Raw genomic sequence first — 15,043 nt, 5'->3', positions numbered from 1 at the left:
GAACACTGAAATACTGTTACAAATCTAACAAGTCTGAAAACATTTCATAGTGCAGGAAAAACATATTTATTAACAGTAGTTAATAATTCTAGTGCACTTCATTAGAAATGGCTGAAAATTTCATATCAATAAACAAACAAATAAATAAATACATAAATACAATAATTTCTTTGTATTTTACCGAGGAAAAACACATCTCTAGACATTAGAGGTTCATAGGTTTAGCTCAATGGAAATTCTGAACGTGACATCAATGATTAGGAAATTGTAAAGTTTTTCTCCTGAGCTTTAAATTCTTTGTAGTCCTCTGGCATATTTTTTCAGCACTATCCTTGGTTTTCTTTTACATGTTCTCATATGAGTGAATACATTGATGGCAAGTAGCATATAAACGGTGCAACTAGAGTTTTGTTGGAGTTCGTCCCTTGTTTAACATACGCATTGATAAGAGTCTGGAAAGGAACCGGCTTGTACGATCAACTGAGAGGTAAAAGATGCCAGTGGTGTTCCAGTGTCATTCAGCTGTCTTAAGAACATCTTTGCTTCAAACATCACAGGCTGAAATGAAAACGGGATGGATTGATAAATGCAGAGGTTGAAATGCCAAATATAGTCCATATTTTTCCAACCAGCTGCCAAATTATAAATCCTGATCCTTACAGCACTTAGGATTTTGTGACAATTCTTTTGACCACACTTGTTGAAATGTAGAGGCACACAGAAGGATAGTAGAAGGACTCTTGCCTGTCCCCAGGTACAGAGGTAAATGGCAGAATGAGATGGTGGCTTAGAAGTGTATTGACTCAGACCCTCCTTTTTCTGTTGTCCTCATTGAAATCTTGTCTTACTAGGCAGTTACTCAAGCGGGCTTCTCATTGTTCCTTTCCCCAACTAAGACAGTTACCGGGGAAAGGTACATTTGGTACAGGGAGTTATTACTCTTGAGGTTTTCTCATTAGTTGTTGGTAATGATATATCTGTATATTTTTCACGTGGCATTTGTAGGTGTGGCAAGCAACTACCAAACTACAAGCTGCTCTAAAAGAGTATTATTACATGAGCTTGAATAATCTGTATGGGTAACATTTCTATGGAAGAAAGATTGGGCTACATGTAATAGGAGTTGTAAAGCTATCAGCCAGCTCTGTCCAGCTCTTTTCTTCCAACAATATTACTTGCATTATTTTCTAGAAAAAAACCCGGATATATCTAGTACCTTAATTTTCAAGTCTCTTTGTTAGTATGTTGAGAACGAGAAAACATCTGGAAACTTCCAAGCGGATGATCTCCCAGGCACAGCGGCTGTATTGCTTTTCTTTCAGGAAATGGCGTACTGTCTGGAAGTACCTTCTCAGCTTCAGGCTGGTATGCAGGAGGCTCTCATTTCCTGGGTAGGTTGTTTCCTTTTTCACCTCAGCACTCAAACACACTTCCAGCTTCTCAATCTGCTGGTGGAGTCCATTTTGGAATTCCTTTATGGAAGTTCCATCCCAGGCAGCGTGGGTAAGATTCTTGCTGAAGATCTGGAAGAGCTCTTGGAGGATCTGCTGGATGGCTGCCTTGGCGTTCTCTTGCTGGGCCAGTTGGACCTTGAGGATATCTGAGGCCTTGAAAGCTGACCTTTCATTTAGGCATTGGAAGGGAAAGGGTCCACCCATTTTCTCCAGGTGCTCTAAACTCTCGCTGTTCATTTTGCTTTGTAGAACATGAAGCCTGTTACAGTCCAGACATGAGACTTCACCAGAGAGGAGCAGCATAAGGCAAAACATCAACAAACTCCTTCTGATCATCATGATGTCTCGGATTCTTTGTCTTTGTGAACAACTTGAGCAAGTGGTCCTTGTTCAAGCGCTTTTGTAGACTTTTGTGTTTTAGATCCATGTCTCTGAATTTAAATATTTTGAAGGAGAGGTTTTTTTTTTCTGTTTCTTGAGGTTTTCCTTTTCACTTTCTTTCTTTTTATTTAATTGAAGCTAGCAAACCAGCAGAGGAAGAAAACCATTTTCACTATTCAAAATAACCTCTTAATTACTTGTAATTTTCCCCTGTCGGATTAGGAAAGTGTAAAGGGTAAAGAAGGGTTTGATTACTAACATTATGCTCCAGTTGCAGTGTAAAGTAGGAGATGGTCTGTCTACTCTCAAGTATGTGTGAAGCCCTCACTTTTAGGCAGGCATCAATGTCTGTTACCATAATAAGGCCATAGATGGAGTTAAATTATTTTAATAAATTTTGTGTGATGGCGGGGGGCAGTCAAAACTAAAAGTACTGCACAGCTTTTTGCTAGACTTTAGTCATGAAAGACCTATCAGAACAAAGCTGTTCTTCCATTAAGTCAGAAGAGGAAAACCATTCTCTATTTGGCATGGCACTGAAAACCATAAAACTGCTATTCTCCAGCTTTCTCATTCTTTCCTTCCATCTGTACATCTTAAAATTTAGTGGTTTGAGAGAATTCCTATTGGAAATGGGGGCCAGAAAATCAACTCCTGCAATTTTCTGCAAATGTGAAAAATGAATGAGTAAAAGATAAATGTGTAGGGAATGCCAAGAGGTGGATAAAGGGCACTTTGAAATTGGGATTTTTACTCATGAACTTGATACCAGCTGTGAAAAACTTACAGTATCTCGAGAATAGATACATGTTAAGGATGTGTATGTTACACTCTTCTCCCCATTGCTTTTGAATATTCACATTATGTAACAGTGATATGGCAGTGTTCTCCAAACAGATTGTGCAGCTGATAAAAATATGTTTGAAGGACCCATATAAATGAAATAAATTTACAGTTAAAAGACTGTGACAAAAATCGATATTATTTTATCTAATTTAACATTTCCCTTTGTACTTCTAGGAATCCTAAGGTGATTAATATTAAGACCAGTTTTTCAAATCTGATTTACTTTTCGCTATTCAAGCTTTTTTCTTTTTTCAATATTCATTTCACTGGGCTTGGAAACAGAACCCCAGTTGGTCGGTTGAATGAACTTTGCTTCCTGTGAGCAGTTTCACTTTGTGTTTTTCAAAACACAGAACTAGACTGTCATGCTGGAGTTTCCTTCAGTGCAGGGGAACAGTTTTTAATTGCAAAATAGAAAATTATTTTCATTTTCACTTTAATTAGGAAAAGAAACAAAACACAGAAATATTCTCTCTTATTATTTCTGTTAAATCTTTCTTCCACATCATCTCTCACTCAAAATAAATAAAAAAAAGCATAGTATTTAATCATTTTTCCTTCCTCTGGTGGTGATGTCAAATCATAAGGCTTAAAGATTCCAGCACAGTCTATAACTTGGTGCTGAATGAATAATTGTAATCAACAGGGCTTGCTGAACCGCGGCGAGCTCCGCTCGCCAGCTGCGCTGTCCAGCGATCTGCGGATGTGCAGATCGTTCTGTGCATGTGCAGACCGCCTGAACCCAGCTCTTCCAGGTTACAATCTACTTGCCACAGGAGAGTAGATTGCATTATTTGTCGAGCCCTGGTAATCAACATTTTTTCTCTCAATATATGATTTTCACAGCTGTTTTCACTAATAGGTTTTATTGTTACTTCTCTCATTCTTTCCCATATATTTATAGTTGTGTCAAATTTGCCTATTATATATTCCTTTAAAATCTCTGGTACATTCTCAATTTAACTTTCAAACTCTCTTCTGAGGGGGACGGAGGTGCCCATCTGTTGCCCTGACGTTTCATCTCGGGAGGTATGCTGTCTGCCAGGGGCCCGTATCTGAGATGTTACGGAGGCATTGTCAAGGATTATCCGGCCTTCTGACTACTACCCCATGCTACTCATCCATGTGGGCACAAATGATACTGCAAAGTGTGACACTGAGCGGATCAAGAGTGACTACAGAGCTCTGGGAGTACGGGTAAAGGAGTTTGGAATGCAGGCAGTATTCTCTTCGATACTTCCTGTTGCAGATAGGGGCCCGGGCAGAGACAGGTGCATCCTGGAGGTGAATGCCTGGCTGTGAGGATGGTGTCGCCAGGAGGGCTTTGGCTTCCTCGACCATGGGGAGCTAGTTCAGGAAGGACTGCTAAGCAGGGATGGTGTTCACCTTTTGAGGAGATGGAAGACCCTATTTGGACACAGAATGGCTAACCTAGTGAGGAGGGCTTTAAACTAGGTTCGACGGGGACAGGTGAGCAAAGCCCACAGGTAAGTGGAGAACATGGAGACCTGGGAGATGGGTCGGAAATGGGAGGGAGCGTGGGCTACAATGGCAGAGAGAAAGGACGGTCAGGACAAAACTGGGAGGCAAGGTCAAATCAGGATCTTAGATGCCTATATACAAATGCGAGAAGTATGGGAAATAAGCAGGAAGAACTGGAAGTGCTAATAAATAAGTACAATTATGACATTGTTGGCATCACAGAAACTTGGTGGGATTATATATATGATTGGAATGTTTGTATGGAAGGGTACAGCTTGCTCAGGAAGGATAGACAGGGAAAAAGGGAGGAGGTGTTGCCTTATACATTAAAAATGAACACACTTGGAGTGAGGTAGAGGTGGGCATAGGAGATGGAAATGTTGAGTGTGTCTGGGTTAGGCTAAAAGGGATTAAAAACAAAGGTGAAGTCATGCTAGGCGTCTACTACAGGCCACCTACCCAGGTGGAAGAAGTGGATGAGGCTTTTTTTAAACAACTAACAAAATCATCCAAAGCCCAAGATTTGGTGGTGATGGGGGACTTCAACTATCCAGATATATGTTGGGAAAATAACACTGCGGGGCACAGACTATCCAATAAGTTCTTGGACTGCATTGGAGGCAATTTTTTATTTCAGAAGGTTGAAAAAGCTACCAGGGAGAAAGCTGTTCTAGATTTGATCCTAACAAATAGGAGGAACAGGTTGAAAATTTGAAAGTGGAAGGCAGGTTGGGTGAAAGTGATCATGAAAACACAGAGTTCACAATTCTAAGGAAGGGTAGAAGGAAGAACAGCAAAATAGAGACAATGGATTTCGGGGAGGCGGATTTTGGTAAGCTCAGAGAGCTGATAGGTAAGGTCTCATGGGAATCGAGACTTAGGAAAAACAACTGAGGAGAGTTGGCAGTTTTTCAAAGGACATTGTTAAGAGCCCAAAAACAAGCTATTCCGATGTGTCAGAAAGATAAAAACATGGCAAAAGACCGCGTTGGCTTAACCATGAGATCTTGAATGATCTAAAAATAAAAAAGGAATCCTATAAAAAATAGAAAGTAGGACAAATTATAAAAGATGAATATACGCAAACAGCACAGGAATGCAGGGGCAAGATTAGAAAGGCAAAGGCACAAAATGAGCTCAAACTAGCTACAGGAATAAAGGGAAACAAGAAGATGTTTTATAAATACATTAGAAGTAAGAGGAAGACCAAGGAGAAGGTAGGCCCACTGGTCAGTGAAGAGGGAGAAACAGTAACAGGAAACTTGGAAATGGCAGAGATGCTCAATGACTTCTTTTTTCGGTCTTTACCAAGAAGTCTGTAGGAATGCCTAACATAGTGAATGCTAGTGGAAAGGGGGTAATTTTAGAAGGTAAAATAAAAAAAAAACAAGATAAAATTAACCTAGAAAAGTTAGATGCCTGCAAGTCACCAGGGTCTGATGAAATGCATCCTAGAATACTCAAGGAGTTGATAGAGGAAGTATCTGAGCCTCTAGCTATCAACTTTGGAAAATCATGGGAGACAGGAGAGATTCCAGAAGACTGGAAAAGGGCAAATATAGTGCCCATCTATAAAAAGGGAAATAAGAACAACCCAGGAAACTACAGACCAGTTAGTTTAACTTCTGTGCCAGGGAAGAAAATGGAGCAAGTAATTAAGGAAATCATCTGTCAACACTTGGAAAGTGGCAAGGTGATAGGGAACAGCGAGCATGGATTTGTAAAGAACAAATCATGTCAAACCAATGTGATAGCTTTCTTTAATAGAATAAATAGTCTTGTGGATAAGGGAGAAGTGATGGACGTGGTATACTTAGACTTTAGTAAGGCATTTGATATGGTCTCACATGATATTCTTATCAATAAAGTAGGTAAATACAACTTAGATGGGGCTATTATAAGATGGGTGCATAACTGGCTGGATAACCGTACTCAGAGAGTAGTTATTAATGGTTCACAATCCTGCTGGAAAGGCATAACAAATGGGGTTGGGCAAGGGTCTGTTTTGGGACTGGCTCTGTTCAATATCTTCATCAACAATTTAGATATTGGTATAGAAAGTATGCTTATTAAATTTGCAGATGATACCAAGCTGGGAGGGATTGCTACTAATCTGGAGGATATGGTCATAATTCAAAATGACCTGGACAAATTGGAGAAATGGTCAGATAAATAGGATAAAGTTTAATAAGACAAGTGTAAAGTGCTCCACTTAGGAAGGAACAATCAGTTTCACACATACAGAATGGGAAGCAACGGTCTGGGAAGGAGTACGGCAGAAAGGGATCTAGGGGTTATAGTGGACCACAAGTTAAATATGAGTCAGCAGTGTGATGCTGTTGCAAAGAAATCAAACATGATTCTGGGATGTATTAACAGGTGTGTTGTGAGCAAGACACGGGAAGTCATTCTTCCGCTCTACTCTGTACTGGTTAGGCCTCAATTGGAGTATTGTGTCCAGTTCTGGGCACCTCATTTCAAGAAAGATGTGGAAAAATTGGAGAGGGTCCAGAGAAGAGCAACGAGTATGATTAAAGGTCTAGAGAACATGACTTATGAGGGAAGGCTGAAGGAATTGGGTTTGTTTAGTTTAGAAAAGAGAAGATTGAGGGGGGACATGATAGGAGTTTTCAGATATCTAAAAGGGTGTCATAAGGAAGAGGGAGAAAACTTGTTCATCTTGGCCTCTGAGGATAGAAGAAGAAGCAATGGGCTTAAACTGCAGCAAGGGAGGTTTAGGTTGGACATTAGGAAAAAATTCCTAACTGTCAGGGTGGTCAAACACTGGAATAAACTGCCGAGGGAGGTAGTGGAATCCCCATCTCTGGAGATATTTAAGAGTAGGTTAGATAAATGTCTATCAGGGATGGTCTAGACAGTATTTGGTCCTGCCATGAGGGCAGGGAACTGGACTGTGCAGCCTCTCCCTGGAGCACTGGGGATGCGAGAAGCCACATGCCCCGGGAGCCACGCAGCTCATAGGTCCTACTGCCCGCAGGCCTCACCAGTGCAGGTTGGAGCATGGGGAAGGCCACATGGCTTGCGGCTCCCATGGAGCACGGGGAACAGGGAGGCCACACGACTGAGGGTGGAGGGAGGGGATGCAGGATGCAGAGTGACGCATGACATCATTCTGTTGTCCTGCAGAAAAAACCTTTTTAAAGTAAAGTAAGACACACAGTAGGATTTAAATAGTTGTAAGTGAAAACAGGTAAAGTAGATTACAAATTTAAAACAACAAAAAACGCATAGCTAATTCTAATACTTATCACAAACTTATTACAAACTCACCCTAAAACTGTTCTTATTCCAGCTAAGCCTTCAAACCAGGGAAGTTCCCTCTCCTTGGGCTCTCTGGTTCATTTTCTTGGGAGTGCCACACCAGCCAAAAAGACAAAGATCCTGCTAGCTTCCCATTGTTTTGTAGATTCCACTATGGGCAGGAAATCTGTTTCTACATTCTACCTTTACATGAAAAATTATCCAGTTAGGGAGGTCGCATGACTTCCTAGCGCTAACCGCTACTAAGACTTAATGGACAAAAGGGCTATTTACAGGTGACCAGATCTTGAGGGTTACCCCCTTGATGGCGTGCATTTACATTTTTAAAACCATAAAGCATTCCATACTCCATATGTCTAACTTGACACACAAAAATGATACATTCACCAAAATAAGATATACAGATCCAGTGTATTATGACATGAAGATTGGTAGGTTACATGAGGTAATTTGTCCAAAGCATCTTTGAGTTATGCAATTTTTGTGTCCATGAATCCATTTCATAGTGATAAGGTAAAAGCTCGTGGCCTTCACAGGCTGAGGCAAGCCCTCTCCGAGGTCCAGAGAGGTCCACTGCCAGCTTTTGAGGCCACTAGGCATAATACAAATAAAAAATGACAACACATGAAAACAAAATAAGGCACCAGAAAAGGATGAGACATAATTTAAATATTTTGTATTAAACAAATGCTTTTCTAGCCTTTTTCACATATCTTATTTGCTTAAATTTAAATTCTTAATTACTTACATTCTAAGCTAAGAGAGTGTGTCACATTTTGGCCTGATAGGGATGTGCATAAAAACAGGTTGCAAAACTTATCAAATGCCAAAAAAAGTGTCTAAATCTGAGGCCCCCTTTGAGCTTGAGGCCTAAGCCAAATGGCCCTCCTTCCCCCCCTTTCACTGGCACTGGGCTGAGGTCATACATACAGGTCCTCGAGGCCAACAGCCTCCCTCTGCTGCACCTTATGTTCTCCTTGCAGGAAGAAGGGTGGTAGGAATCAAAGAGCTGAGTCATAGAAGGCAAGCTGAGCATAGCCTGCCCCACATTATGGATTTTATGGTATAGAGCCCAATAACCCTAGCACCATTTATGGGTTATATTGTAAGTAGCCCTGGAACCAATTAAATGCCTCATATAGGAGAGTTTGGGTAATGGACTGGTAGTGCCTTTGTCCTGTTAACATTTAATACAAGTTGCAGCTTGCCACATAAATCTATGCATCTGTGTGTCCTCATTTATCGTCTTTATCCACATCAATTGATCTGTTCATAACTGAACAATTAGTGTAAGTAGCTGTGGTGCATGTTTGACATATTGTACTTTAGTTTTACCCTGAGTCCACACTGATATTGCACTATACCACTGCAATTATTTTACATTGTGATTACCTATCTGATAGCTCTTGGCATGGCTCCCTGAAACAGTGGCTTGCTGAAGATATCCAGAGGCCTCTATTGTGAAGTATTGTTATTTTGAACATTTATAGTGTATAGGTCTGATTGATTGCAAACTCATCTGAAAACAAGTACATTGTACCAGTGTCCTGGTTCAGGATAGGGAAATATGGTCACCCTGGTTATACTGACCTAACTCCTGCTACCAAGTCAATGGGAGGGCTTCTACTGTCAACAACACTGCTACCTCTCAGGGAAGTGGAGTACCTACACCAAGAGAAGCACTTCTGTCAGCATAGATAGTTTCTTCACTAATCACTAGTTGTGCAACAGAACCGGTGCAGCTGTACTGCTGCAGTGCTGTAAGTATAAATAAGGCCGTAGAAAGGAAAGGAAGTTATTCTTGGAGGAATGACTAGTAGCACCCCAAACTCCTGTCCTAGGGTTTAGTCTAAACTAAGGTCTGGTCAAAGTTAGGTTGACATAAATCTCTTTGATTGACCTAGCTGTGTATGTGCCTACACTTAAAAAGCTGTGTCAGGATCATTTGAGTTTTTAATTAATTTACTGTTACTAGGTGAGGTAGGAGTACAACAAAGATAGAGAGTTATCTGCATTTCATTCACCTTTAGAGCTAAGTATGGGCCAGGGTCCAGCAGAGCAGTTTTATGTACCCAGAAATATCCCTTGAATTGCAAGAAAGGTCTTGATGAAACTTCTGTGGAGGTATACTGCAATCCCTTGCTTGAGGTTTCCAGGGATTTCTTCCTCTGCCATACAATGTTTTCCATGCTAGTCACTGTAGTGATAAACAAGCTAGCAAAATGCAGGGTTGGGCACCTTTAGGATGCCAGCAGCAGCTATGTTGTCTGCCTTTGTTACAGCGAGGAATGAGATCAGCTACCACTACCAACTGTGGAAAACTATGTACCATTCAGAACCATTGCCTTATATTCAATTTATGAAGCCAAGTTTGCAATGCTCATCATAATGATGCAGAGCTCTGCAGGCTCCATTCTTCCTTTGGAGATGGCAAACAGCAACAAGACCTGTTGAGGGTTTGTGGGAAATTGAAAATAGATATGAAAACTATGGCTTGATAATATTGATATTGGAGAACATTGCATTTGAGGAAGCTGACCCCTTGCTTCCAGTCATCTCTACATGAGTAGTTTCTACCCAAACATGCATTGACAAAGCAACCCAAATCTGCATGCTGAATGGTGGCAGGTTACATGTTAGGATATCTGCCCATGATGTATCACACTATGGATCAAGATGAGCACCTTTGGTGAGTACACACTGCACAGATGCAAGAAACCAAGTATGCATGCACACAAGTGATATACTAGCTGCAATGACTTGAATACTGATGTAACTTGCATAGGCAAAACTTTTCAATATACATATGGCCTCAGAAATGGAAGTGGTCTATGGTAGAGAAAAAGCATATGAAAGACTGATTTTAGAGATGGCATATTGAGGGAAGAGCTGAGTTAAGGGGAAATGATTTAAAAAATAAGTTAAAATTCAAAAATTAATATTTTAACCCTCTCATCTGTCAAAGCAGTTCGACGGCCAGCTGTAGCTTGTTGGATTGACAGAGGCAGGAGATCTAGTTTAAAATTCTAGGTCTGCTATTGACGTGTTGCATAACTTTGTGGAAGATAGTTTCTTTACGGATCTATCCCCTTCCCCATCATCTTCCTATATTCATTGAAATTGGTTCGTGTTAGCTTTATTTTAGCATATTAGTCTATGTGTTTGAGGTCACGTGTCTTTATATTTGGGGAAAAAAATTAGTAGAACAATTTTCCATTTAAAAACATGCAATTGTCAGAATCAAAACACTTCATCAGAACATGGTTATTTTTGATTAAATATGGCAGCAAATAATTCTAAAATGAATCAAAATTATTGGTTTAATGTTGAAAATGGGGTCTTATTTTATTAAAAATATAATCTTTCCAGCCTAATTGTATCAGGAAGGTCTGGTCTGCACCTAACTTAGGCCAACCTAGCTCCAATACTCAGGGCTGTGCAAAATTATCATCCCTTGATAGCAGGGATGGGAAACCTCAGGCCCAGGGGCAGGATGCAACCCCCAGCTTGTCTAGATCCAGTCCCCAGGGATCAGGGATCCCCCAGCTGTGGGAGCCCTTTCACTAGCTTTTATGGATGGAAGGTATTGGACCTTGTGACAGAGCAGTGTGTTGTGAAAGGGGCCCCTGAAAAGGGAGGGGGCAGATGGAGAGGTTGCAGGGACTGACATTAGGGCTTTGTTGACACTGCTGGCTTTGCCAGCTGTGCCTATGCAAATTAAGTGTGGATTAGCATATTGCCATGCTTCATTTGCATAATTTATTCAAGCCTTTTTGCACAAGAGGTTTTTGCGCAAAAACAAGCAGTGTGGATGGGAGAGGCATAAGGATCTTGCGCAAAATGGGATTTCTGTGCAAACCCCCCCTCCCCTCCCCACATCCACACGGTTTGTTTTTACTAAAAAATGGCTTGAATAAATTATGCAAATGAAGTGCAGCAATATGCTAATCTGTGCTTCATTTGCATAAGCCGGCAGTGTAGACATGGACTAGGGGAATGGAATAACCGCATTTGATGATTTCCAAGACCCAATGGTCTGTGTTGATTGCTGCCCATTGGTTGTAAAAAGGGCGCAAATGATGATGGAGGATGTTGAAGCGGAATAGCGCTAGTGTGGAGGAGAGGTATGGCAGGCCCTCAACCAAAGCGTCAAACTTGCTGTCCAGAGGCCTGTGAGGTGGAAAAACGAGTGTTAGGGGCTCTCTCATGGTTTCTTGGTCTGGAATGACCTTGATCAATGGGCATTGCTGTTGTCTGCCAAAGATAAGTCCCTCTGTCTCTGGTAGGGAATGTAGCACCTCCTACCGTAGGGGTGTGTGCACATCTCTAAGATGCATAGGGTAGTATGGGTGTCTTTGCTGGAATAAAGGACATCATCTGTCTTTTCAGCAAAGAGTTTACCCTTGTCGAATGGTAGATCCTCGACTTTCATTTGGTGGACCTTGGGGACTCCAGTTGCTTGCAGCCCTGATGAGCACCTTATTACTATGGATGTCGCTGTCACTCTTGCTGCTGTGTCGGCAGCATAGAGTGCCATCTGCAATTCTGTGCAGGATATAGTGTACCTCTTTCATACAACAGATTCTAATAGGGGTCTCTTGTTTGGAAGATGCTGCATCAGCGCTGTTAGTTTCGTATAATTATTGAAGTCATGATTGGCTGGAACTGTATAATTCGCTTTGCTAAATTGGAGAGTCGAGGAGGAGTACAATTTTCTCCTAAATAAATCCAGGCATTTATACCCTCTCCCCTGTATAATGGATTTATATTGGGAGGCGGGGGTTAGATCTTTGGTTTGCAGCATCAACAAGTAATGAGCTGAGGTGGGTGTGTAAAAATAAGAAGTCCATGCCTTTTGATGGGACGAAGTATTTTCTGTCAGCCCTTTTGTTATTCGGGGTGGGGAATGGAGAGGGGGCTGAGGCTGGTGTCTACCAAACTTCATCTGATGTTTCCAAGATTGCTTCATCTAGAGGAAGCACAATTTGCGATTCCGTAGAAGATTGGAGGTTCTTTAAGAGTTCACTAACCACCTTGTCCCAAGAGGAGAACGATTTGTCCGTAGGTGACACATCAGGTTGTTAGCTGTCTGGGTCATCAGTAATCTGCCCTTCTTCCATCTCAAGATCTTCTGTTGGAGGTGGTGAAGGGCACTGGTGATCAGATGTTAAGGATCTTTGAGATGGCATTGGGGGTGCCGTTGACCTTTGTCATGGAGGAGCCCAATGATGGTATCGGGACCAGCAGGATTGATGCTGAGGATGGCACAACCAATCAGGATGCCATGGGAGATTATGAGAATACCATGGCCGATGTACATCATAAGACGTGTGGGCTCGTATTGAGAAGAGGAAACACTCCTACCATCATCATGATAGTCACTATAATGAGATAAAGAAGTGATTGTGGTGAGAGAGGAGAGCCTCACACTGATGGGGGAGTGAGAGTGATGCCTTGATAGGAGATCTGGCTCTCAGTGTAAGTTCCAGCACTGATGCAATATAGTCTTGTCTGCCTGTGGAGGCTTGAAGTTGGCTGCAGTACCAGGATGCTTGGTACCAGTATTGACTATAGCTATCTCAAGAACTGGAAGGGATCTTGAGGAGTCATTGAGTCCAGTTCCTTACCCTCACTGCAGGACCAAGTACCATCCCTAACAGATTTGCCCCAGATCCCTAAATGGTCTGCTCAAGGATTGAACTCACAACACTGGATTTAGTAGGCCAATGCTCAAACCACTGAACTATCCCTTCCCCCACTGTGGCTAGCAGTTTTGGCAGTGACTTTGGGCTTAGTGTGTGAGGCAAAGGTCTGGTGGGTTACCTAGCCTTCCTCCGTGCCAGGGTTATGGTAAGTGCCAGAGATGCTATAGATATGTCTGAGTCCCAGGTGCCTGATCTTTTCAGTGCCTGGGTAGCTGGTGCCACACTCTACTTAAATCGTGGCTTGGGTTCTGAGACAGACACCACACAAGGTCTTTCTGTACCTGATGCGCCTGGGCTTATCTCCCGTGCCAATTCGTGGTGGGAGAAAATGAGCTGGTGAAGTTTTTCTGTTTGACTGAATTTTAGATGTGGGAGAGCTTGAGAGGTTCCTCAGAGGGGAAGAAGACTCAGAACGATTAGTGCCTTCCTTCATGACTGAGGCTCGAGCACTTTGTCGAACAATAATATGCGCAGTCTCAGCTCTCTATCTTTGCGAGCCCTGGCCATGAAGATGCAGCAGTAAATGCATTTCTGGTGGACATGAGTCTCACTGAGACAGCGAATACAGTTGGCATGGCCACCAGACATGGACATGGGATCCCAGAATTTCTCACATTTTTTGAAATGAGGTGATCCTGGCATTTTGTCGCTCAATGGTCTTTTCCTGAGTTGATCCTGTTTTTCTTTTTTTTAAAGAAAGCCTGAAGTGGCCTGTCACTCATCACGTGCTGCCCTTGAGGGACCACGCAACAGCTAACTATGACTTCTAACTAACTCTTTACAAGAAACTCTCTTTTGTTTGTTTGTTTTTGAACTACTAAAAGAAAAAAATGGAGAACTAACTGTTAAGTAACTTACTAAATTTCTATCCACAGATAGTGAAGAAAAGGAGAGAGAAGTTGGAGTTCTGCCTGCAGCCAAAGGCGGCAACAAAGGAAGGGAAGGTTACTCAACAGGGGCAGTAACTGTAGTTCTTCGAGATGGTTGTCCTCCTGGGTGCTCCAGCCCCTCTAACTGGATATTTGTGACAGCACTGCCCATGGTTGGTTGGGTGCATGGGGCGCTGGCGCGTGCAATCTGAAGTGGCTACTCCTCATGCTCAGCTGATGGCCTCCTCAGTTCCTTTTCTGACTCATGTGTGTTTATGTCTGAAGCAGACGGAAGGAGGGGGGGTTGGGTGGTGGAGCACTCCTGGGGACAACCATCTCCAAGAACACCAGTTACTGCACAAGGTGAGAAACCTTCCCTTCTTTAAGAAGTGTCCCTGTGAGTGCTCCACCTTTGGGTGATTACAAAGCAGTAGTTGTGTTAGGAGGTTGGAGCTTCCAAAGGTGTGAGTCGATGACCCAGGGTACTGTTTGGCTAAACTTCGTTTCTGAATCTGCAAATATCTGGATGGCATAACACTGCATGAATGTAAGGCCACCCGTGTAGTGGCCTTGCAGATATGGTCTGTTGTGGTACCTTGTAGGAATGTCATTGTAGCTGTCATAGCTCTTGTAGAATGGGCCTGTACATTGCATGGGGGCTCTCTCTGTGTTAAGGTATATGCTAAATGTATGCAGCTAGAAACCCATTTCGATAGCCTTTTTTTAATATGGGTAACCCCTGTGATCTTTCTATGGATGAGATAAAGAGTCTTGGAGTCTTGCAGAATGCTTTTGTCCACTGTAAATAGAAGGTGAGTGCCATGCAGACATCCAAATTATGGAGAGCCACTTTCTTGTGGTCTTTATGCAGTTTCGGTTCATTGCAGTGCAATGAGGTAAGTACTTTGGGGAGGAATTTGGGATATGTTCTTAAGACCACTTTGTCTTTATGAAATCTTGTATGTGGGGAGGAAGGCTCCTAGTTTCCCGACAGGTCTTGTGGAGGTGACTGTGGTGAGGAAGG

The 15,043-nt window shown here is 42.2% G+C and overlaps 1 protein-coding gene across 1 annotated transcript; it reads right to left on the bottom strand.

Moving 5' to 3' along the window:
- Positions 1–721: 721 nt before the first annotated feature.
- LOC142829811 (interferon beta-like) lies at positions 722–2,143 on the bottom strand. Its single transcript, XM_075931484.2, has one exon. It carries the CDS (start codon positions 1,791–1,793, stop codon positions 1,218–1,220), a length of 576 nt encoding a protein of 191 aa, XP_075787599.2. The 5' UTR covers positions 1,794–2,143; the 3' UTR covers positions 722–1,217.
- Between the last annotated feature and the right edge of the window lie 12,900 nt (positions 2,144–15,043).

The sequence above is a fragment of the Pelodiscus sinensis genome, chromosome 6 (assembly GCF_052426305.1).
Source record: "Pelodiscus sinensis isolate ZL-2025 chromosome 6, ASM5242630v1, whole genome shotgun sequence".
Classification (NCBI taxonomy): Eukaryota; Metazoa; Chordata; order Testudines; family Trionychidae; genus Pelodiscus; species Pelodiscus sinensis.
Note: the sequence above shows the minus strand (reverse complement) of the source record. Positions and strands in the feature narration are given on the sequence as shown.